The following is a 23,206-nucleotide window of genomic DNA, read 5'->3' as shown; positions in this document are numbered from 1 at the left end:
ACACGCACGCACACACGCGCACACACACGCACGCACACGCGCACACACACACGCACACACACGTGCACACGCACACACACGCACACACACGCGCGCACACACACGCACACACACACGCGCACACACACACACGCGCACACACACACGCATACGCGCGCACACACACATACGCACACGCGCGCGCGCACACACACACACACAAGGTAAGAGAATTCCAAGCAAAAGGAAGAGCAAGCACAAAGGTTCTGAGACACCCATGAGCTTGGCACATTCCTAGTCAAAAGGAAGGGTAAGGTTGCCAGAGCTTCCTGGAGGAGGCAGTAAGTTAGAGGAAGTAGAAGTCAGAGGGTCAGTCAGGGGAAACCTTGGGGGACAGGTAAGAACTTCAGATTTTATTCTAAAATGCAAAGCACTGCAGAGCATTAAGGAGAGAGGCACATGACCTCATCCACTGACACAAGGAAGTGAGGGTGTATCTGAGGGTGGGAGGCAGGAGGGAGACCAGTCACAGGCTGTCTCAGTAGCAGTAAGCTAGTGGAGGCTTGGGTGAGGTGGTGACTGCAGAGAGGGCAAAAAGTGAGCCCATTCTGCATAAAATTTAGAGATAAAGCCAGTAGGATTGCTTATATTTTGAGTGACAGGAGGCAGAGAAATCAAGAAAACCTCTGGGATTTTTGGGCTGAGTACCAAGTGGATGGAGGTATCATTTCAGAAAAAAGGAAAAATTTGGAAGGAAAGAAGAGAGGCAGAGAGGAATGGACCATTCCATTTTTGACTTGTTAAGTTTGAAATGTCTATTAGATGTCAAAGAAAGGGGGGATGTTGAAAAGGCAGAAGGGTCCACAAGCCTGGAGTTCAGGAAAGAGATCTGGGCTAAAGACACAAAATTTGGCATGGTTGACACTGGAGGCTATGGAAAGCCACATAACTCAGTGAGGATCCCTGGGTTGGGGATGAGAACGAAGAGGAGGAAAGAAGTCAGGACAGCTCCATTTATTCAATGGAGGCCAGAAAGGAATGGACCTTGAGCTGGAGGCAAATCAAAAGATGCTGATTTCATGGAAGGCAAGAGTTTCAAAAAGGAGGACAGTCAACTGACACCCCAAGTAATTAGGGGCATAAGGGTGAGTGGAGAGGCAGCTCACAATGAGATGTAGAATAAGCTCTCAGCAGGGCTACAAGAAAGACAGGAAGGGCAGGTAGAGAAAGGGAGGGGCCAGAAGCGGAGGCTCCAGGGAGTTGCCCCTAATCCCAGCCTTCCCTGTAGGGTTAAAGCCACCCTGACCACTACCTCCAACTTCATGCTGGATGACTGTCACCTCCACACGTCAGCCTGGATGACTGTCAACTCCAACCTCATGCTGGATGACTGTCACCTCCATACCTCATGTTGGATGACTGTCTCCTCCAACCTCATGCTGGATGACTGTCACCTCCCCACCTCTTGCTGGATGACGTCACCTCCACACCTCAGCCTGGAAGACTGTCACCTCCAACCTCATGCTGGATGACTGTCACCTCCAACCTCATGCTGGATGACTGTCACCTCCACACCTCAGCCTGGATGACTGTCACCTCCACACCTCAGCCTGGATGACTGTCACCTCCCCACCTCATGCTGGATGACTGTCACCTCCAACCTCATGCTGGATGACTGTCACCTCCACATCTCTTACTGGATGAATGTCACCTCCAACCTCATGCTGGATGACTGTCACCTCCATACCTCATGCTGGATGACTGTCACCTTCACACCTCATGCTGGATGATTGTTACCTCCAACCTCATGCTGGATGACTGTCACCTTCACATCTCTTGCTGGATGACTGTCACCTCCACACCTCAGCCTGGATGACTGTCCCCTCCACACCTCATGCTGGATGACTGTCACCTCCATACCTCATGGCTGAATAGCTATCATCTCCACACCTCATGCTGAATGAGCAATACCTCCACACCTCACGCTGTATCTCCTCATGGGGCATCCAACCCCAGCTTGCCCTCAAGATCCATTTATATTTTGCAGTTAATACTTACTGACAACCCACTATGTGCAAAGTAAAGCTGGAATGACGAATAAAACCACCAAGTCTCCTGCCCTCCTGGGGCTCGCATTCTAGCTCAGGTGAGAGATCACAAGTAAACAAATGGAAACTTTCCCCTTTGGGTATGGGCTCCCAGAAAAAGCAAAGACCCTGGTCCAGCAGTGGCTTGTGGGGAAGGTGGAAGACCTGGCTAGGCCACTATCAGAGCAAGTGTGCACAGGTTATACAATGTCTTTGAGCCTCATTTTCCTCATCTGCAAAACTGGGATAGAACACCTACCTGCCTACACAGAAGATGATGCTAAGAGGAAAAGGGGCAATGTGATGAAAATGCCCCTTGCAGTTTCCTACCCATAGCACATAGGCAATAAATGCTTGCTTTAAAAGGTGTCACCTGGCCAGACGTGGTGGCTCACACCTGCAATCCCAGATATTTGGGAGGCCGAGATGGGGGGGGGATCCCCAGAGGCCAGCATTCAAGACCAGCCTGGCCAACGTGGTGAAACCCCATCTCTACTAAAGATGTGAAAATCAGCTGGGTGTGATAGCGTGCACCTGTAATCCCAGGTACGCAGGTGGCTAAGGCACCAGAACCCCTTGAACCTAAGAGGTGGAGGTGGCAGTGAGCTGAGAGCTCTGGCCACTGCACTCCAGCCTATGTGACAGAGCAAGACTCTTTCTCAAAAAAAGTGTCACCTGGTTAGAAAGGTCCTCTCTCCCATCTCACCTCTCTGGCTACGTTCACATTATACTGCCCTGCTAGGAACAGAAGCTAGTCCCTGGTGCTCCAGCCTCTACACACTATGCTGCAAAATGTAAAATGGTCCCCAATCTTCCCTTCCATAAGCTAAAGATCTTCAGGGCTTCCTCTGCTCCATCCAGGTTGCCTGAGAAAGCAAGATCTCAGGGCATCTTCCTCCCCTCTGGGCCTCCTCACTACCAGGAGTGGGAGCCAGGGGCACCGCCATCTAGCTGGAAGCAATACATCAGTGTTCCCATCCCCAGGAGCTGACGGGAACAATCCCAGAGCCTTGCCTCCAGTCCTCTCAGTTGTCAATCAAAGCCCGGGGATCCAATAGGACCTGAACCCTTGTCCCCTACCGCCCTGTACGCAGGGTGCTCACCTTCCTCAAATCACCATCTCACCTCAAATCAGTCCTGGAAGTCTTAGTCCAAGCTTCCTTATCATCTCAGCTTTCTTTCTGAACTTTCTCCTCATTCCCAGCCCTACTATGTCACCGGGACCACCCAGCACTCTCCAGGTAAAGCTGCATTTTTGGAAGCAGACTAACCCGCCAAAAATCAATTTGACAAATGGCAAATACACTGAACATCAATTTGAAAGAAAATCAATTTGGACACTTTCAAATTGCATTTTATATTTTGTCAAATTTTAACCATGCTTAAAATTCTTTCTCCAAGTCCTCAAACTTCAGGTTAGTCTTAATTTTGTGGTTCTGACAATTAAAAATTTAAGTTCCATTCTTTCATATTTGAAGGAATTTTTTAACCACTTTTGAGTGCCCTGTTTCTTTTAAATATAGTTTTGGTATTTTGGGGTTTTTAAAAAAGTATTTGGGGCTTTTACCATTCTCATACCAATTCTTACAATAAGTTGGGTTTAATTTTGTATCTGTAACCATTAAAAACCAGATTCCAAGCATTTCATATTGATGTGATTAACCTAAATCTTTCCTCAGCATTTTTTATTTGATGGTTTAGAGAATGGACATAGGATTGGAAGCACCCAACATAAGCTAAACTTTTGTTTACTGGTTATGAAATATGCTTTTCTCACCATAAGAAGTCTACATTAACTCATGGTCATGAGTTAGCTTTCAAAAAACTGAATATATCTTAAAATACTGCTATGGAGGCCATTTGCAAAAATCTTCAAAAGCCATGAAAACCATTCAATGTGAATTTCTAAAACCATGAAAAATAATTCAAAGACAGTTTGGGTAAATCAATGCATTTTGTAAAATCAGTGACTTTGTTATTTAGCATCCTAATTTTGAAAGAAGTGGCCACTGGGCAGCTCATGGATGGCTGGGGGCCTCCTTTCTTCTACTCATCATTTCTGCCCCATCTGTTCTCCTGGGAAGTTCACACCATCAGCTGCCCTTACTCCTCTGGAGGCTGTCACTCATTCACCCTGCCATTCCCTTCTCTCAGGAATGACCTCACACCTGACTCACCATCGCCAGTTCACCCCTTCCTGGGTACCATTCCTAGAGGCTTCCACTCAACAGGGATTGTCGGTCTGCACAACACTCTGTCCACCTCCAGTAATCTCCTCCTACCCTTAGCTCCCCCTTGCCGAAGTCATATTCTTGACCTTGACCTTCATCAACATCCAAATCCCCGCTGAAATGCTGGCATCACACATCCCAATCTCGGGCCACTCTCTCCTCACCTTCCAGCCCCCTCTCTGGAATACCCACTCCAGCAAACCCTCAACCTCTCCCAGACCCTGACCCACTGACCTGGCCACTTGCTCTCCCCTCACCCATCTCCCTACCCTGTTCTCAGTTCCTCCTTACCCAATCCAGACTTCCCAGCCTGCATGCAACTCCCTGAACTCCTCAGCCCCACTCTTCCTCTATCATAGTCATGAAATGGTTTAACCCCAGTGAAACGCAACCACCCCCACTCCATGCTGGCTCCTGAGCAGGCAAAGGTCACTAGGTAACACACACACACAGGCTGACTGGTCTCACTTTAAAGTCCTGATCTCAAGCTTTAAATGCCTTAATCAGCCATTTCTCACCTTCCCCTGCCTCAGTCTTCCCACTCTGTTTCTTCCCCGCTAGTTCTAAGCTGATTACCTTGTCTTGGTCTGTTCTGGCTGCTATAACAAATAGCATAGACTGAGTGGCTTATAGACAAACCATGAGAAATTCATTTCTCATGGTTCTTAAGGCTGGAAAGTCCAAGATAGGGTGCTGGTGAATTTGGTGTCTGGTGAGGGCTCACTTGCTTGTTGAGAGACAGCCATCTTCTGGCTGTGTCCTCACTTATCGGAAGGGGCAGGTGAATTCTCTGGGGTCTCCATTTGAAGGACACTAATCATATTCATAAGGGCTCCATTCTCATGGCCTAATCACCTCCCAAAGGCCCCACTTCCTAAAACCCCTGTCTTGGGATTTAGGATTTCAACCTATGAATTTGTTGGGCGGCAGGACCAAACATTGAGACTATAGCACCTTAACTGGTATTTGATGAGACAATAGAAGATTTGGACAGAAATGCCCTCACCTTCCCACCCACCAGTGACCTGTCTCACCTGGATAGCCAGCTTTGCCTTCTCTCTGTTGGAAGGACCCAGCTCCGGCCTCATCAAAGGCTGCCCTGCCATGCGTGCTGGTGCATGCCACACAGACCCCATCCCTCCTCACTTATTGAAGACGTCACTCCAGAAATCACCCCCTTCCTGCTTATATCCTTTAATTCCACCCTCTCTCAGGATCATTCCCAACAGGTACAAATGTGCCACCATCTTTGCCTTTCTCAAGATAGAACAAAAACAAAAGCAAAGACTTCTCTTGACCACCACCCAACCCCCTATTTCACTGCTCCCTTCCTAGAAAAGCCTGAAAAGAGTAGACTTTTGGTTGCTGATTCCACCTTCTCCTCTCACATTTTCCCCTCCATCCTCCCCACATCAACCTTCTAACCTCGCCCTCCAAGAAGGCTATTCTAGCAAGATCATGAGTGACCTCCATGATGTTGACTCAGACAGTCACTTCTCTGAACTTCACTGGTTTGACCTCTGGGTAGCATCTGGACAGACTAATCACTTTCTCTTTCTCTTTTTTTTTGAAAGAGGCTTACTCTGTCACCCAGCCTGGAGTGCAGTGGCATGATCACAGCTCACTGCCACCTTGACCTCGCGAGCTCAGTCCTCCCACCTCGGCCTCCCCAGTAGCTAGGACCACCCACATGTGCCACCATGCTTACCAGTTTTTGTATATTTTGTAGAGATGAGGTTTTGCCATGTTGCTCAGGCTGGCCTTGAACTCCTGGACTCAAGAGATCTGCCTTCCAAAGTGCTGGAATTACAGGTGTGAGCCACTGCACCTGGCCCACTTCCCTTTTCTGGACACCTCTACTTGTCTTGGCTTCCCTGAAACAACTGACTGATTCCTCCCTCTTTCTGGCCCTAGTCTCAGCTGCCTTGGCTAGCTCTTCCTCCTCTACTCGGTGAGACCCAGCCTTGCTCTCTCCTGACTATACACCCTCCCTCCATGACCTCACCGTTCCGTGGCTTTAAACATTTATATGCTAATAACTTTCAACCCATGTATCAACCCTGACCTCTCCCCAGAACTCCAGGTCTACATTTAACTGCATCCTTGGCACTTCCAGGGGAGGTCTAATTGGCAACTCCAGCCTAACCTGGCCAACACAGAATTCTTGATTTCTGCCCACTGAACCTCCCAACATGTTCCTCGCCTCATCTCCATCCTAGTACATGGCAGCATCACTGTTGTTCAAGTCCAAAATATCAAGTTATCCATAAATTCATCCCCGTTTCCTTTCAACACCACCTCCAAAATATATCCATGCCCTGCATCCTCTCCATCTCTCCCATGATCATCTGCAGCAACCTCCTAACCCATCTCCCTACCTCCACTCTGCTCTGTGCCCACCCCTATGATCCATTCTCCACAGTGCAAGGGTAATCTTTTCACACACACAGATCACACTGTGCTACTCAACTGCCTCAGTGCCTCCAACGGTTTCTCATCACTCTAAAAATAAAAGGTTCCAGCCATGTGTGCTTCCCTGCGGTCCAGCCTCCACATGCAGGACCTCACCAGGGGCTTTTGCTAGCTGTTCCTTCTGCCATTTCCCTGATCTTCCCATGGCTGGATCCTTCCTGTGAGTCAGACTTGGGCGTTCCCAGGCACCTCTGTCCCATCATCCTATTTTAATTCTCAGCTTGGCATTCATCACTGTCTCACATGCCTTGTTAATTTGTTTGTTGGCTTGTTTTCTATTTTTCTCTGCCTCCAACTAATAGAAGAACATAAACTCCATACGAGCAGCACCCGCCCCTGTGTTGTTCGCTGATACATCCTCAGCGCCTAGAACAAGGCATGGCTCGCACAGGACGCTCAGTGAATATCTGAGGATGAATTCACACACATTCCATCTGAACCTAGGTGCCCCGAGTTAACGTGGAAGCCTCCAGACGCAGGACGCCCCAAACACACAAAGTGCAGTCCACTCATTCCTGCTGCTCATCGGGCAAAGATGGCCTCCTTTTTCTAATGTCCCTCCCTGTTCACCGCTAAGCCACTCTTTCCAGGGCTCCCCTCAGAGGATGAAGTGGGGGTTGGGGGAGTCATTCCCCTGAGGGTCAGAGCTGAGACTGTTCTAAGTCACTCTGGCCCCTCCCTCCCTGTCCCTCTCACCCTTCCTTCCCTATCGCTTCAGACAGAAGGCCACTGCCAAAAACCCACAGCCACTCCCACCACACACACACTGACACACAAACACACACCACACCACACACACACAACACCCCATACACTAACCCATACACGCCTACACACACACCTGCACACTAGATACACTACCCATACACACCTACACACACCGCACATCACACACTACTCCATGCACACCTACACACACACTACATACATTAACCCATACACACCTACACACACACCACACCACACACAACACCCCATACACTACCCCATAAACACCTTCACTCACACCTACACACACCACACACAACATACACACCACCCCATACAGACCTACCCACACACAACACCCCATACACTACCCCTTCATACCTACACAAACATACATACACACAACACTCCATATATTATCCCATACACACACACACACACACACACCCCTACACACACACCAAACACACTATCCTATACCCCACACTACTACATACATACCTATACACACAACACACAGCACCCCATATGCTACCTCACACACAGCTAGGGGCACACACCACACACCTATGCATACACCACTCCATACACACCTACACACACCATACACACACACCACACCACACATACCACACCACATACCTACACATACCACCCCACACATACACCATCCTACACACACCACATACACATCCCATACACTACCCCACACACTGACCTGCACCCTATACGGTTACACATACCACACACACAACACTGCATAACCACCCCCCACACACCTACACACATCACACACACCTATAAACACTAGACCCCACACATATACCACTCAACACACATCTACATACACACCATACACACAACACCCCATACACCACTTCACACACACCTACACACACACCACCCCACACCTACACACACATAGTACACATGCATACCACATGAACAGCCCATACACTACCCCATATACACCTACAAACACACCTACACACCACACAACACTCCTAATAGTTCATACACACCTACACACACATAGCTACACAGATATACAAACACCACACACAACACCCATACATTACCCTATACACACCAACACACACACCTAAACACACACCACACACCTACCACCCCACATACACCATCCCACACACACCTATGTACACATCATACACACCACACACAACACCCTATACACTATCTCACACCCCCCCACACACCTACACACATACTATACACACTACATACACAACAGTCCATACATACCACACCACACACTTCATCCTACACATACACCACACAACACACACCTATATACACACACACCACACATGACACGCCATACACTACCTCATCAACACCTACACAACACACTACCCCACACATATACCACACATACTGACATATACGCAACACAACACACACAATACCCCGTACACTACCTCATACACACCTACACACACACACACCACCTCACACACCTACACACACAACACACACACACCCCATAACACTACCTCATAAAGACCTATACAACACAGGACCCCGCACATATACCACCCCACATACCACACACATCCACACACGACACCCCATACACCAAGTCATACACACCTACACAACACGCACGTACACACTCAACACCCCATACACTACCACACACACCTACACACACAGCACCATACATACACACACCCCATATTACTTACACCCCTACACACACAAACCACCCCCCCAAACACACCACTATACACAAACACTTCATGCACATTACACATATGCACACCCCATCCCACACATATCACACACACCAGTACACATACATCACCCCACATCCACACGCACGCTAATGCATACCTATACATGCAAACACCTACACACACTCCACCACTGACACACACACACTACATACCACACACAACCTACATACACCAACACATATTACACACACACTGCCATGCACAATACCACCATACACACGTCACAGACACCCCATATACTACCTCACACACCCCACACATACCACCACATACATCACACATACACACACACCACCATACACACACATCACGTATACACACATCACCACACACACATCACCGCCTACACATATCCACCATACACAGACATCACGCACACAAACATCACTGCCTATACATATCTACCATCTCCACACACACACCCCATCATATGCCATGCATATTTACACTCTCCACACACCAGACGCACACCCTCGTACAATGACCTCTCTCCGGCTGTTCCTCGCTGAGCACAGCATGGGGTTACAGGAGCATGCAGACATGGGTGGGACGGAATGCCCAGGGCAGGTGCTCACATCCTGTTTTTTAAGCCGGAGTGAGAGCAGTTGATGGCTAAGCCAGGGCGTGCTCAGGGAGCGCAGACCCCCCCACAGCCATCTCAGGAGCAGTACTGAGCAGGGGCCTCGGGCCAAGAGCCGCCCTGCACCCCAGCTGCTGGTGGAGCCTGCCCCACTATCCCACACACTGAGGAAGAAGCAGGCAGGTGGCTCCCTGGAAGACGTTATTTGAAGGTTACCAGAAAATAACTTCATCCAAAAAAGCTCATTTCAGCCCCAGCACCTAAAATACTACCATGAAAGAAGCTTCAGTTGTTGCCTTTGGGGGACATTAAATTCTCTTCCCTCCTGGTCTTTTCATAGCAATTTCTTCCTTGGACACAAAGGCAACCAAAGATGAAGTCACCAACACCCTGCTCACACCTCAGTGCCAGCAAATCCTTCTACCCACTGACAAGAGCCTGAGGTCACTGGCGTAGACGGAGAGAGAGAGCATATGAAAACAGAAGAGGGAAAACGTCGATTCCTCCAGCTTTGGCACCTGCAAAAGGGAAGCTGCCTTCCTCCCGGTGGCCCCAAGCACTGTGAGAGCCACTCGGTCACCTGTCCCCATCGCCTGACAGCCCACCTCTCCCTGTCCCCACAGCCCTCGATCTCCCGAACCCACACCCGCTCCTCGGCCATCAGACAAATTCTTCCTGAAAGGGGAGGTGTTAGAGGTGACAGAGCTGCAGCTGAAGCCCAATTTTCGTTGACACTCAGAGTCTCTGACAGCTGTTAGAAGAAGAATGTGATTTTGAAATTTAAATAACACGCTCTGCATTCGGCTCAGGGAGACAACCTGAGGATAAGCAGTTTATCGCCGGAGCCACCGCGAAGGGGGCAGGGAGAGCCGCTGCTGTTCTTTGGGTTCTTCCCTGCCCTCGGCCCCCTGTACCCCACCTCATCACAGGGCAGCCTCAGAACGGGGGCTCTGAGAGGCACCAGCCCGACCTGCCGACACATTAAAGCCTCACCCTCTATTCGTCTGCTCAGCAGCCCAAGGCCGGCACAAAGCCTGGGTCTCCTGCCTCTGGGCCTGGGGTGCACAGAGGGGACAGACCTAGGGAAGGTGGGGGGCTTCCCTAGAAACCCAGCCAAGCAAAGCCAGTCCCAATCCTCCCCCAACCCCCACCAGGGGCACAGGGGTATATTCTTGGGGACTGACTTTTTAGCCCGAGGATAAGACTCTCCCCACACAAAAGGCAGCCCAGCCCCTCCCTAGGGCTCCGTGCCCCCTCCTCGGCAGTCATCCTGAGCTCTGTCACGGAGAAGTCCTGGGCTGGAACACCCCAGAGGGGCCACTGTCCTGTCCTGTCTGCCACAAGGATCCCTGTTCACTGTCCCCTGACCCCCAGGCTCAAAAGACAATTTGGGGTTCCTTCATCACCCCAGGCTCGGCCAGGCCTCCCAGCCAGGATGTCACCAGGCCAGGCCTCCCAGCCAGGATGTCACCAGGGGCGCCCTTCCCACATCCCACTTTCTCCTCTTCCAAGACCTCCCTGATTTCCACAGGCATTGGTTGCTGCCTCCCTTGAACTCTCGGGGCAGCACTTGGTCTACACTGCTACTGAAAACAAGCCACTTAGGGAGTGCCTAAGTGAGTCTCTGCCTGCTGCACCACACAGTGAGGACACGGTTCTGATTCTCTCACATCAGTGGCTGACCGTCTCTGGAACACACGGAGCACTCAGTATTTACTGAACAAAACATGTTCCTCCGAGGTCTGGCCCCAGCCCTGCCCCAGTCCCGCCCCTGCCCTGCCTCTTCCATGAGTGATTCCTGCACACTCTGGCCAGGACCCGCCCCTTCTCAATGACCCTGATACTCCTGAGATGTCACACACACATGACACCTCACAATTGCATAGCACCTCCCGCAAAGCCACCAGCTCCCTCTCGTCCTCAGACGGCGATACCCATCACCAGCACCTAGGGTGCTCCTGTGCCCGGCACGCTGTGTGCCAGTGCTTGCAGGCAGCTGGACTGCTCCATCTCACAGAGAAGAAACATGAGGTGCCGGATGTCCAGTAACCCTGAAGTCTCACAGTAGGGTAAGGCCAGGATTCCGAACAAGGACTAGCCGGCCTCAAAGTCCACATTCCAGCCATGATGCCAGGATTCTCAGGATCCTTTGTATCCTCTACACATATTAGATACAAAACACAGTGTCACACACGCAGAGAATGCAGAGGGCATGGCTGCACCGGACACAGAGACCAGCACACACAATCACACACATGCCCCCAACATGTGGCAGTGAGCACCATGATAAAGCACAAACTGCTTTGGCACCAGGGGATGGTGGCGGTCACCTCTCAGGGGCCGTATGCAAGGCTTCTTGGCAAGGGGTAGCATGTGAGTGCAGTTTCCTCCTCTCCTGAGCCTCTGCCCAAGAAAGGCCACTGGAGCATCCAACAAGAACACCCCTGGCCCTCTCCAGGCTCCAACCAAGCAAGGTGGCCCACTCCAGATGCATGCTGGCCAACGACGGTAGCACTGCCATCTCTTCTATCTCCAGTCCGCAAAGGCCACAGAGCCCAGGCTTCTCACCAGCCTCTATCTGTCCCTGTCACAGCACAGCACGTGATGGCCATCCCCACCCAAGACTCCCTCTGAGCCTCGGGGACCCACTGCTCTCTGGAAATCACCTGATCACCTCTACTCCAGTCACCATCAAGCACTGTCCCATTGTGGAAGGCAGCCTCACATCAGCAAAGGCACACACAGTTTCCAGAATGCCGGGTGCTAGGCTCGCCCAGCCACACCCTGCCATTAGACCTTGGAGATATCAGTCCGTATTAATGTTTTAAAAGTTAACATAGCTAGTACAGCATGCCAGGCTCAGGCCAAGCACTTACCTGCACTATCTCATTTAGTCCTTACAAAAATCCTTAGAGGTGGGTATTGCCATTGGCCTCAGGCTGGGCAAGAGGACACTGGCAGCCTTTTAATCCCAAAGCTCTAGTGTGGGATCTTGGGCTACTCACCACAAGACTTTGCAGCCAGCGTGCCACACACAGGTGGGGGATGCACGTGCCCAGATATTGACAAAGCAGGAGGCTCGAGATGTCCTGAGCAGTAAGCTTGTCTGCTCACCCTGCCAATATGGGCCTCGAGAGGCACGCTGACCTCAGGCACACGCTGGGCAGCGGCAGGACCAGGACTGGAGTCCCATCAACATGTGTGCCTTCCCTCTGCGCCTCAGTGTCCCCTTCCGTCAGGTGGAGGGTGGGCTTCCATGACCTCTAAGTTCCCTTCCAGCCTCAGAAAGGAAAAAAGGTGTATCCATAAATATGCCCCTTGCCAAAGCCTCTGGCCACACTTGCACGACGTGACCAGACCCTGGAGACCCTCCCCTTCACTCAGAACACAGACACAGTGCCTGATGATAGCCAAGGCCATCTGCCCGCCACTTCTCCCCATCTTTGGGCATGGCCCCAGTGCCAGAGAGGACCGCCTCTGCCTGACCTGCCCAGTCCTCTTCATCACCACTTTGATGTCCACCCACTTCTCTCTGGTTCCACAGGTCCACACCCCTGCTGGCTCCACACCACCCTTCCAGGTCCTCCTTCCCTCCGCAATCTCTCTCTTCCTGAAAGATCTCTTCTTTCAGCTGGGTGTGGTGGCTCACACCTGTAATCCCAGCACTTTGGGAGGCCAAGGCGGGCGGATCATCTGAGGTTGGGAGTTCAAGACCAGCCTGACCAACATGGAGAAACCCCATCTCTACTAAAAAGCACATCCACATGTATTTTGGGGCGTGGTGGCACATGCCTGTAATCCCAGCTACTCGGGAGGCTGAGGCAAGAGAATCGCTTGAAACCAGGAAGTCGAGGTTGCAGTGAGCCAAGATCGTGTCACTGCACTCCAGCCTGCGCAACAAAAGCAAAACTCCGTCTCAAAAAAAAAAAAAAAATCTCTTCTTTCTTTTCCACCTTGTTCCACCCTCTCCTACCTCCCAGGTGAAACCGGCTGGGATTCAGCATTCACAGGGTCATGGAGCGTGGGGATGAGAAGGACATTCAACTTCAGCCCCTCATCCACCTAAACCCTCTGCCTCCACCAAGCACCCCAGGTAGGCAGAGGATGACCGACTGTGTCAAGCTTGGCTCTGGTCCTGATGCACCACGGGCACTCTGCCAACATCCATTCCCACCGAAGCCTCTTAGGATGTCACAGGCCCATCTTACACACGTAGGCCCCACAGCTCAAGAAGGTCACAGTGAGGCCCAAGATCACTCACCCCTAAAAAGCCGAGGGACAGTCCTGGGATTCGAACCCAGGACTGTCTAGCTCAAGGCCAGCGCTCTTCCAGGCACCTCCCTAAATAATGTCTCATGCTTTCAAGGGCAGTTTGAATTGCTAGAAACAGGACAAAACTCACTTCTTCTCCATGAAATCTCTCTTCCCACACAGAAGGGGAGGGCAGGACATGCAGACGCATCCAACATCATATCGCTGTGGTTCAGGATGCAGCCACACTGCTCCCCAACTGGCCCTGGACTGAGGACTCGCTGACCCACTGCTGAGCCCAGGTCCTGTTAGGCAGCACTGGGCAGAGAGCCAGGAAGAAACTGCCCTTCCCCAGGGCTTCTGGACATCAGAGGGTGTTGCAGGAATCCTGGTAGCTTTCTTTGCAACAGAATCCCAGTAAGACTTTCCGAGAACCCCAACCGAGAAACAGATGAAGAAGAATACACGTTCCAAGAGGCCCCATAGGGCCCTGAATTCTCAGACAGGCGCCGGTAAACAGATAGTGGCAACGGAGTCCTGAAGACACCAGAGCACCCTCCCTGGTGCTCCAACTGCAGGGAGTACAGCCCAGAGGCGGCCGCCAAGACTCCATGCCTCCCTCCCTAACCCACAGATTTTCCACATGAGAAGTGGACAGGTAGCATGCAGCAGCAGACAGGAGGCAATGGGGAGGGGCTTCCCACCAGAATTCATGCAATCCTACTGGGTGGCAGCCTTTTAATCCCAAAGCTCTAGTGTGGGATCTTGGGCTGTTCACCACAAGACTTTGCAGTCGGTGTGCCACACATAGGTGGGGGATACACGTGCCTGGATATTGACAAGCAGGAGGCTTGCGATGGCCTGAGCACTAAGCTGGGCTGCTCACCCTGCCACATCACCGTTTTCTGTGTACCTTGATGAGACAAAGGTTGGGCAGCACTGCTCCAAGCTCATGTCCTCGTTGTTCAGACCCAAGATCTAGAGCATGAAATGAACCTGCCCAAGGCCCTACAGGTGATCTGTGGTGGGGACTGCACGGGAACTACCTCCTGGCTCCCATTTTCGCCATCTTTATGCTGAGCTCCTCACCATGGACAGCTTGGTTTCTTTTTGTTGTTGTTGTTTTGGGAGGGTTTTTTGAGACAGGGTCTCACTGTGTCACCCAGGCTGGACTGCAGTGGTGTGATCATGGCTCATTGCAGCCTCAAACTTCTGGGCACAAGCAATCCTTCCACTTCAGCCTCCAAAAGTGCTGAAATGTGCAGGCATGAGCCACTGTGCCCAGCCCCAGCTTGGTTTCTTGGTAGCAAGGCCAGGGCCTCCCCACTCAACTATGTGCCCCAGTCTCCCCAGACAGAGCTGCCTGCCTACCTAACCTTAAAGCTTCTCTGGGTAGAGCAGAGTCAACAGGGGCGATGAGGAGGGACCAGCACAGTCCCCAAAGCCCAGCCCTCATGGTGGGAAGTGGTCCCTGGAGCACAGAAACCCAGAGTTGCATGCGGCCCAGTTATCTCTGTGCAGCAGGTAGAAGGGGGCTGATTCAGTGAGTTGCAGACCTAGTAATTTCCTCATTTGTCTTGTCAACATCCTGTCCCACAGAGTGTCAAGTCCATTACGTAAAGATTTTCTGCGAGGAAGATACTTAAGTGTGAGTCCAGGAAACAGCAGGGGTTTGGGCTAAGATGAGGATCTCTGCACTTCAACATCCAGGAGCAAGTCAAAGCTATTTATTACTGGAGGGAAGCCCAGTGTCACCTTCCACACAGCAGTAATCTGCCAGTACCTGAGCGTCACACAGAGGAGGACATGGGTACGTCTGAGGGCCACCGTGCTCACCATAGCAACCACAGGCCAACGGCATTCTCAACCTGCTTGAGCCCCAGAGCACTGTCTCAGAAGAAATAGTCCAAAGTGGATTTCTATGCAAAACCCATCAGGAAATGTGCGAATCAGAATGCCTGTGCAGGAAGGACTCAGGCAGCCCCATCCAGTCCAGCCCTTGGGCAGGACTTACCATAGAGCTGCCATGGTGACCACAGGCAGGGCCAGCCTGGGAGCTGCTCTGAGCCCAGAACCTCTGCAGTGACCCCACTGGGGACTATGATGCTGAGTGCCCAGAGTAAGGTGCTCAACACAGCTGCCTTTGAGGTCACCACTCCATTCACCACTGCCCTAATCACTGCCGGCACCCAAGGCCATGCCCAAACAGCCACCCCCTGGCCACTACTGCCTCCCTTACTGGGCATCCAAGGTTGCTCTCACCAGGGACACGTGTATCATCATTCCCGTTTCAATCTCCTGGAGCGTGCTTTGTCCATGGGAGGGAAGGATGTCACCACAAGGGAGCAAAAGCTGGTTATTGGGTGGGCAAAAAAGAAAAAAAGGAAAAAGGAGATCCTGCAACGGTTTACGTGCTCCAAAACCCAAATCTTCGAGACAAAATTTTATTCCTTGGTATTTAATTTCTCTGGTTAGGAAGAATTATTTTTTCTCCTTGGAAAACAATAATAAAAAAAGAGAATGGTAGAAAAGCATGGCCCTAGAGAACTCCTGATTTGAAAGGGCTTCGGGTCTCACTGGAAATGCTTTCAGCTCACAGCTCACAGCAGTGCCTCTCAGCTGGCAGTGACTGTGCCCCCCAGGGGACATCTGGCCCTGTCTGGAGACATCTTTGTTGTCACAGCTTGCAAGAGCGCTGCTGGCATCCAGTGGGGCCAGGGATGTTGCTGACCATCCTCAGACTCACAGGATGGCTCCTCCCACAAGAAAGAATTACCCAGGCCAAAATGTCAGCAGTGCTCCTGCCGGAAACCCTGCTTTGAAGCCAGAAACTCCAGAAGATTTCAAAGATTACCACAAAACTATCAACCAGATTTCTGTGCTCAAAGACACCTGAGAACAAGCCCGACCCTGGCCACCCCGTGGAGCATCCGTTTCCATCAGTCCCCTAGACGAGCTCACCCCCTACCTCCACAGAGCACTCCCAAGACTGGAATCCCTCCCCAGCACCCAGGCAGGGTGTGCTGCACTGGGCCCAGGGACTCCCAAATGTCAGAGAGAACAAAGTCAAGAAGAAAGAACCCCCAGAGCTCACCTGGCTCCTACATGTGGAGCCTGGTAGACAAAGCAAGAGCCCAATTCGGACCGTCTCACTCTCCAGGGTGGATGGCACAGGGGGTGGCCTGACCAGAGTGGTTCCTGCAGACACCTCCCTTCATGTAGTTCAAGAAGCAGAGCCCTCAAGAGAGAGGGAAAACCCAGGGAAGAACAGATTGTCGCAGGACCAATAATACCAAGCCACAGCTCATGCTGACCCATGCGGCATACTGAGCACTTTACCAGCCACCGACCCACTTAGACCTCATGGCAATCCAGTAAGGTAGGTACAGTACTCTCCCATCACAACTGAGGAAACTGAGGTCCAGAGAGGTTAAGCAACGAGACCAAGTGGAAGAGCTCCAAAGAGAAGAGCCAGGGAACTGGAAAGATGGAACAACGATCAGATAGGAGGGTGACACCAGGCTCCAGATTCAAGCCCTACTCCATGAGGGCCACCCGGCCAGGCAATTTCCATCAAAGCTTCTCCATACAAGCAGCCAAGGAGGTGACCATTGAGTTCCTTACAGAGGACTAACGAGGCTCAGAAACGTTAAGGGATGAGCTGATGGGGAGCAGGGCCATCATCGGACACCAGGACGCGTCAGTCCGAGCCCAGAGCTCCATCTGCCACGCCACAGGGAAGAGAGGAGAACTGGTCAAGTTCCAGCAAGAGCTCACTTACCTGAGAACATTGAAGCAAGCCTGAAGATGTCGGAGAGGCGGGAGGTTACCGGCTCGTAGGGGGAGGCTTCGTAAAACTCCTCACCTGTAAGAGAGAACTGGCATCAGACACAGGCTCCTCCAGTCCAGACAGCTGCGGCACTTAGCAACTCTGCCCGAGGAAAGCTCTCTACCAAGGCTCACGCCACCCAGGGTATAAGAGACAGGGCACCCTTCCCATAGTGAAGAGCTCAAGACCAGGGCACGTTAGGAACGAAAGGTTTAGCATTTTATCCCGGCAGGTCTGTCTCCCCACCTAGAGAAGCTCTCTGACAGCAGCTGAGAACTACCTGACGCTTCTCTCTCGTGACCACCCTGCACGGCCACCCCACTTGGAAGGACTTCCAGGTGTGTCTGGGGGAAGTGGAGCAATGCTGACCCATGTAAGGCCATGTATCAATCGCAGGATTCGAAGCCAAAGGGCTCTCCACAATCATTCCCATTTCACAAGAGAGGCTCTGAGAAGGCTCAAGAGGTGAAGAAACCTGCCTGAGATCACACGGCTACTCCTGGAAGGGCCAGAGCTAGATACTGGTGTTCTGGCCCTCCCACCAGCATCCTTTCCTGTCACCCCACGCCAGCTCTACCCAGGTCACCGAGAAGGGCAGAATTTCCTCTTTGCCTCCCATCGTGTTGCCAGGAAAATCTTGCCAAGGGGCTGAAGGTCCGCTCAGTGGGTGGCCCGATCCCCAGCTTCCATCTGTATGGTCCCTCTCCTGCAGGTCGCCCTGTCCTCCCCACCCACCACCTGCAGGCTCCTTGGACCTTTCCTCGAGGCTTTGGGGTGCCCTGGGGGCTCAGGAAGGGGAAAGCAAGTGAGTGACAGGAGATGGATGGCCCAGGGCTGCCCTGAAGACCCGACCACCGTGTCAGGAATCCCACCTTCCTCTGCTAAGACTTCAGCAGGAAAGGAAATAGCCTCTTCAGACGTTATCGGTGAGGGGAAATTGATGGCTCATCACTCATCCTGTGCGCGCGCATGTGTGTATAGTGAGAAGCAGGGCACAGGTGATGACCCACAGCCTCACACACTCATTTCCCATCCAGGCAGGGCCAGGTGCCCAGGCAGGCACCCTCTGCCTAAGGGGGAGCACAGTGGGGCAGCCTCTTCAGGGCTACCTGCAGCAAGATATCATGTATCTGGAACAGGGGCTTTGCAACCCCCTGCACGTGTCACCCAGAGGCTGGAACTGGAGACTCAATTAGCCCCATGCAGGCTCACTGAGCAAGGAGGCTGCCAGTTACTCCCGGCAGACACTCAGGAAAGGGGACAGCCCCAGAGGACAGGAAGGGGGCAAACTGCCTCCATGAGGAATAGCCTCTACCTTTCCACCGCCTCCTAAGAGCATCCCTCATGCCCTGCAACACCCAGGACACACAGCAGGTGCCCGGGTGGAATCTGCTAACAGCCTAATCCAAACAAGACTCTGTCTCAAAAAAAAAAAAAAGTCACACTCTGTCACCCAAGCTGGAGTGCAGTGGCATGATCCTGGCTCACTGCAACCTCCATCTCCCAGGTTCAAGTGATCCTCCCACGTCAGCCTTCTAAGTAGCTGGAATTACAGGTGCATGCCTGGCTAACTTTTGTATTTTTAGTAGAGACAGGGTTTCACCATGTTGGCCAGGCTGGTCTCGAACTCCTGACCTTAAGCAATCCATGCACCTCAGCCTCCCAAAGTGCTGGGATTACAGGTGTGAGCCACTGAGCCCAGCCGAGATGCAATCTTTATGGCCTGTATCTGATCCCATCTTCTCCGTGGGGGCCTTTGGGGCCCCTCACCAGCCTGGATGATCTCAGCGGCCGCCACTCCATCCACTGCCACTTCACTAATGACTCTCTCAAGAGACTTCTTGAGGTGGGGTTACCAGCCATTGCTGTTTATTGAGGCCAAACAATATAGGAACTTAGGAAATCACTTTTATAATAAAAAAAATATTATACTGTATTTTTTTGGTGCCAGCACTGAAAGTGCTTTAGATATAGCTCATTTCATCTTCTTAACTACTCTATAAGGTAGGCATGGTTTTTCTCCCAGTTTGACTGATAAGGAGGAACAAGGGACACAGAGACGTTAGGTAACTTGAACAAGGTCACACAGCTAACAAGCAATAGAGCCAGGTTTCACACCCAGGCAGTGGCTCCAAAGCCCAAGTGCTTCACTGCTGTGGATACTGTCTCCCAAAATGCACAGTGTTATTGGAACAAAATCATTCCTGCATAAACACTGCTGCTTCCCCTTTCCCAAGATCAGTCTTCTGCCTGCCAGATGGTCCCCCATGGGAAGGGGGGTTGGAGGGGACCTGTCCTTCCCTAGACTTCACCTAGCGCAGTCACAGGCCTAGGTATAGCTAGGCCAGTATGACTGAGTAATGGGGTGGGGGTGGGGGGGCACAGCCTCTTCCAGAACTGGTTTGGAGGGGCTTAGCCTCTTTAAGTCAACTCGTGCAGCCTATTCCTGCTGCAGAATTCACCAATGAGAACTCCCGAGGCCTGAGCCACCGAAACCAGAGCCAGAATGTTAGGTTCTGAGAACAAAAGAAGCCTTTGCTCTTCACCTTCAAACCAAAGGCCTCTAAATTTCAGTGTCACCTTTGGGGAAAGCAAGAAACCTGGTCTCAAAGCCCCCCTACAGCCAACAATGACAGCCCCTGTGTAAATACTGGTGGAGGAAAACGGGCCCAGGCCGTGGGATCGCCCCCGAGGCAGTGAAAAGGGACCAGGATAAGGAGTCGGGGCCCTGGGACATAGCCTGGGCCCTGCCATGAGCTTGCTGTGTGCCCTGGGAGGCCATCTCACCCATCTATGCCTCAGCTTCCCTGCTAGATGGTAGGGGTGGGCCCAAATGATCAGCAGATCCTCGGCAGTTCAGACTCTAGGAACTCAGCAGCCACGCCTTGCAGTCACATTCCTGCCCCAGCCCATTCTCCATCCTCCCCACTGCCGCTCTTCACACAAGTTGTGCGCCTGGACTGCATACCGAGAGCTAAGTCCCAGGGGGTGGGAGAAGGTGGAGCAGAGCCCCATGATGAATCACACCCACCAGGGGCCAAGAAGAGGCTGAGAATCAGAAGGAAAATCCAAGCCCACACACATCGCTCCTCTCAGCGATCTTGCCCTCCCTGCAGCCCCAGGCCTGCGCCAGCTTATTACGTGTTATCAAGGAACAGCGAGGAGGGACTCGAAGCCTCCCTCAGGGAGATCACTCAACAGGCCATGGATGCTTAACTCTCAGGTAGACCCCGCCACTCACAAGACCACCGCCCAAAGGCCTCCTGGCTCCCCGTGGTGAGCCCTGAGCAGAAACTCCTCTGGGCTCCCAAGACCCAGGAGAAGGTGAAATTCCCCTAGGGAGAAAAGATGCAGTCTTCTATGGAAGGAAAAAGTTTTCTATGCAGGGCCCAGGGAAAAGGTCTCCTGACCTGCCTGCTGGCCAGCACAGGGAACACGGCTCCTACAGTGCTGTTACCTTCTGAGGCACACAGTAGGTGCTCAACAGACGGTTGTTGAATAAATGAATAAACCATCTCAAGACTTAGAACCAGGAGGGATGCAGTGGCTTATGCCTATAATCCCAACACTTTTGGACGCCAAGGTGGGAGGACTGCTTGAAGCCAGAAGCTCAAGAACAGCCTGGGCAATATAGCAAGACCCCGTGTCTACAAAAAATAAGTTAACCAGGTGTGGTGGCATGTGCCTGTATTCCTAGCTTCTCCGGAGGCTGAGGCAGGAGGGTCACTTGAGCCCAGAAATTTGAGGCTGCAGTGAGCTATGATCTTGCCACTGTACTCCAGCCTGGGTGACAGAGTAAGACTTTGTCTCATTTAAAATAAACAAATAAATTTAAAAAGCTCAAGGTCAGGCGCAGTGGTTCACACCTATCATCCCAGCACTTTGGTAGGCCGAGACACAGTATTGTTTGAGATCCAGAGTTCAAGGTCAGTCTGGGCAACATAGTAAGACCTCATCTCTACTTAAAAAAAGAAAAAGAAAAAGAAAAGAAAGAAAAGAAAAAGAAAACAAAGCCAGGCATGGAGGCAGGCTCCAGTGGTCCCAGCTACATGGGAAGCTGAGGTGGGAGAATCATCTGAGCCCAGGAGGTGGAGGCTGCAGTGAGCTGTGATCATGTCACTGCACTCTAGCCTAGGTGACAGTGAGACTTTGTCTCAAAAAATAAGATTTAGAACCAGAGAAGCCATCTGCATCAGACACTCCCAGTCAAGAGGCCTTGGAAACCACGCAGCAGCGTGCAGCTAAACGCACACAGCATCATGCTCATTTCCCTGGGACCCCATCGGCATGGTCTTCCTATGCCCTGATACAGTGAGACAGAGGGAGCCAGTGAGATGGGAAGGACTGCTGGTGCCAAAAGGCCCAGGTGCCTGCCTGGCTGTTCCAGCTGACAGTTAGCTCCTCTGTCCTGTCCTCTCCTCTGTCCACTCCACAGCCCACCCCAACCTGCTGCCCAGTCTCCCTTGGGTGGAAACTGAAGGCTGCCAGAAAGAAGACAAGAAACAAAGCTACCCAGCTCAGGCATCGGGTGCTTTAATCCTTCTGCGCTCCCGAGTCCAACCCCGGGTGAAGACAGCGCCTTATCTCCTGCAGAATAAAGTGCCCTCAGGACCGTGTTCCTCCCTTGGCTCGTGCTAGTTCTAGGAATCCAGGTTGCTAGGGAGAAGTGACCACCTGATTCACCAGGAACACTTTGCTATTAATGATGGTAGTAATTACATGCGTTTCTTATTCCTATATTCAGAACATATTCGAGGCATCTCTGACTGGTCAGGGATCCCTCTCTATCCGGCTTCCACACCTGCAGCCATTTCCCCTCTCCCTCCCAGCACCTGAAGGGAGCATCGCTCCTCTGTTCTAAGGCTCAGCCCCTGCCCCACTTCATACCCTGGACCCAGCCCCTCCCCTTCCCATGGGCATCATTCCACAGACGACCCTTCTGTCTTCATGGCAACGTCGCCATCACTACTGACCGCAGATTTTAAACTGCTCGATCCTCTCTCATCTTTTTTTTTAAAGCATCCTTTGTTCTCTCCTCTTCGCAACAAAATTCTGGAGTCATCTGCATTCAGCACTCCCAATCCCCCCATTCCCATCTGCTCCCTAACCAGACTCCTGCCTCCAACACAAGGGCCCAGGGGAAACGTCTCCTGTCCCCTACAACGGCCGGCACAGGGAGCGTGGCTCCTCCAGTGTGTAAGACTAGCCTAATTCTTATAGGCTGGGCGCGGTGGCTCAAGCCTGTAATCCCAGCACTTTGGGAGGCCGAGGCGGGTGGATCACGAGGTCAAGAGATCGAGACCATCCTGGTC

The 23,206-nt window shown here is 51.9% G+C and overlaps 1 protein-coding gene across 6 annotated transcripts in view; it reads right to left on the bottom strand.

Annotated features, from left to right (window-relative positions):
- The window catches only part of GFRA2 (GDNF family receptor alpha 2), a 94,676-nt gene that overhangs the window by 61,809 nt on the left and 9,661 nt on the right, over positions 1 to 23,206 (bottom strand). For 5 of the 6 annotated variants that reach the window (XM_037742428.1, XM_037742427.1, XM_037742430.1 and 2 more), the window contains one exon: positions 17,847 to 17,930. The exons of the other annotated variant lie outside the window; for it this stretch is intronic. In XM_037742428.1, coding sequence (XP_037598356.1) covers positions 17,847 to 17,930 — 84 coding nt within the window. The remainder of the gene's footprint in view (positions 1 to 17,846; positions 17,931 to 23,206) is intronic. 6 annotated transcript variants of the gene reach the window in all.

Source organism: Cebus imitator, unplaced genomic scaffold (assembly GCF_001604975.1).
Source record: "Cebus imitator isolate Cc_AM_T3 unplaced genomic scaffold, Cebus_imitator-1.0 Scaffold120, whole genome shotgun sequence".
In the NCBI taxonomy this organism is placed as follows: domain Eukaryota; kingdom Metazoa; phylum Chordata; class Mammalia; order Primates; family Cebidae; genus Cebus; species Cebus imitator.
This window is presented reverse-complemented; position numbering and strand designations above follow the sequence as displayed.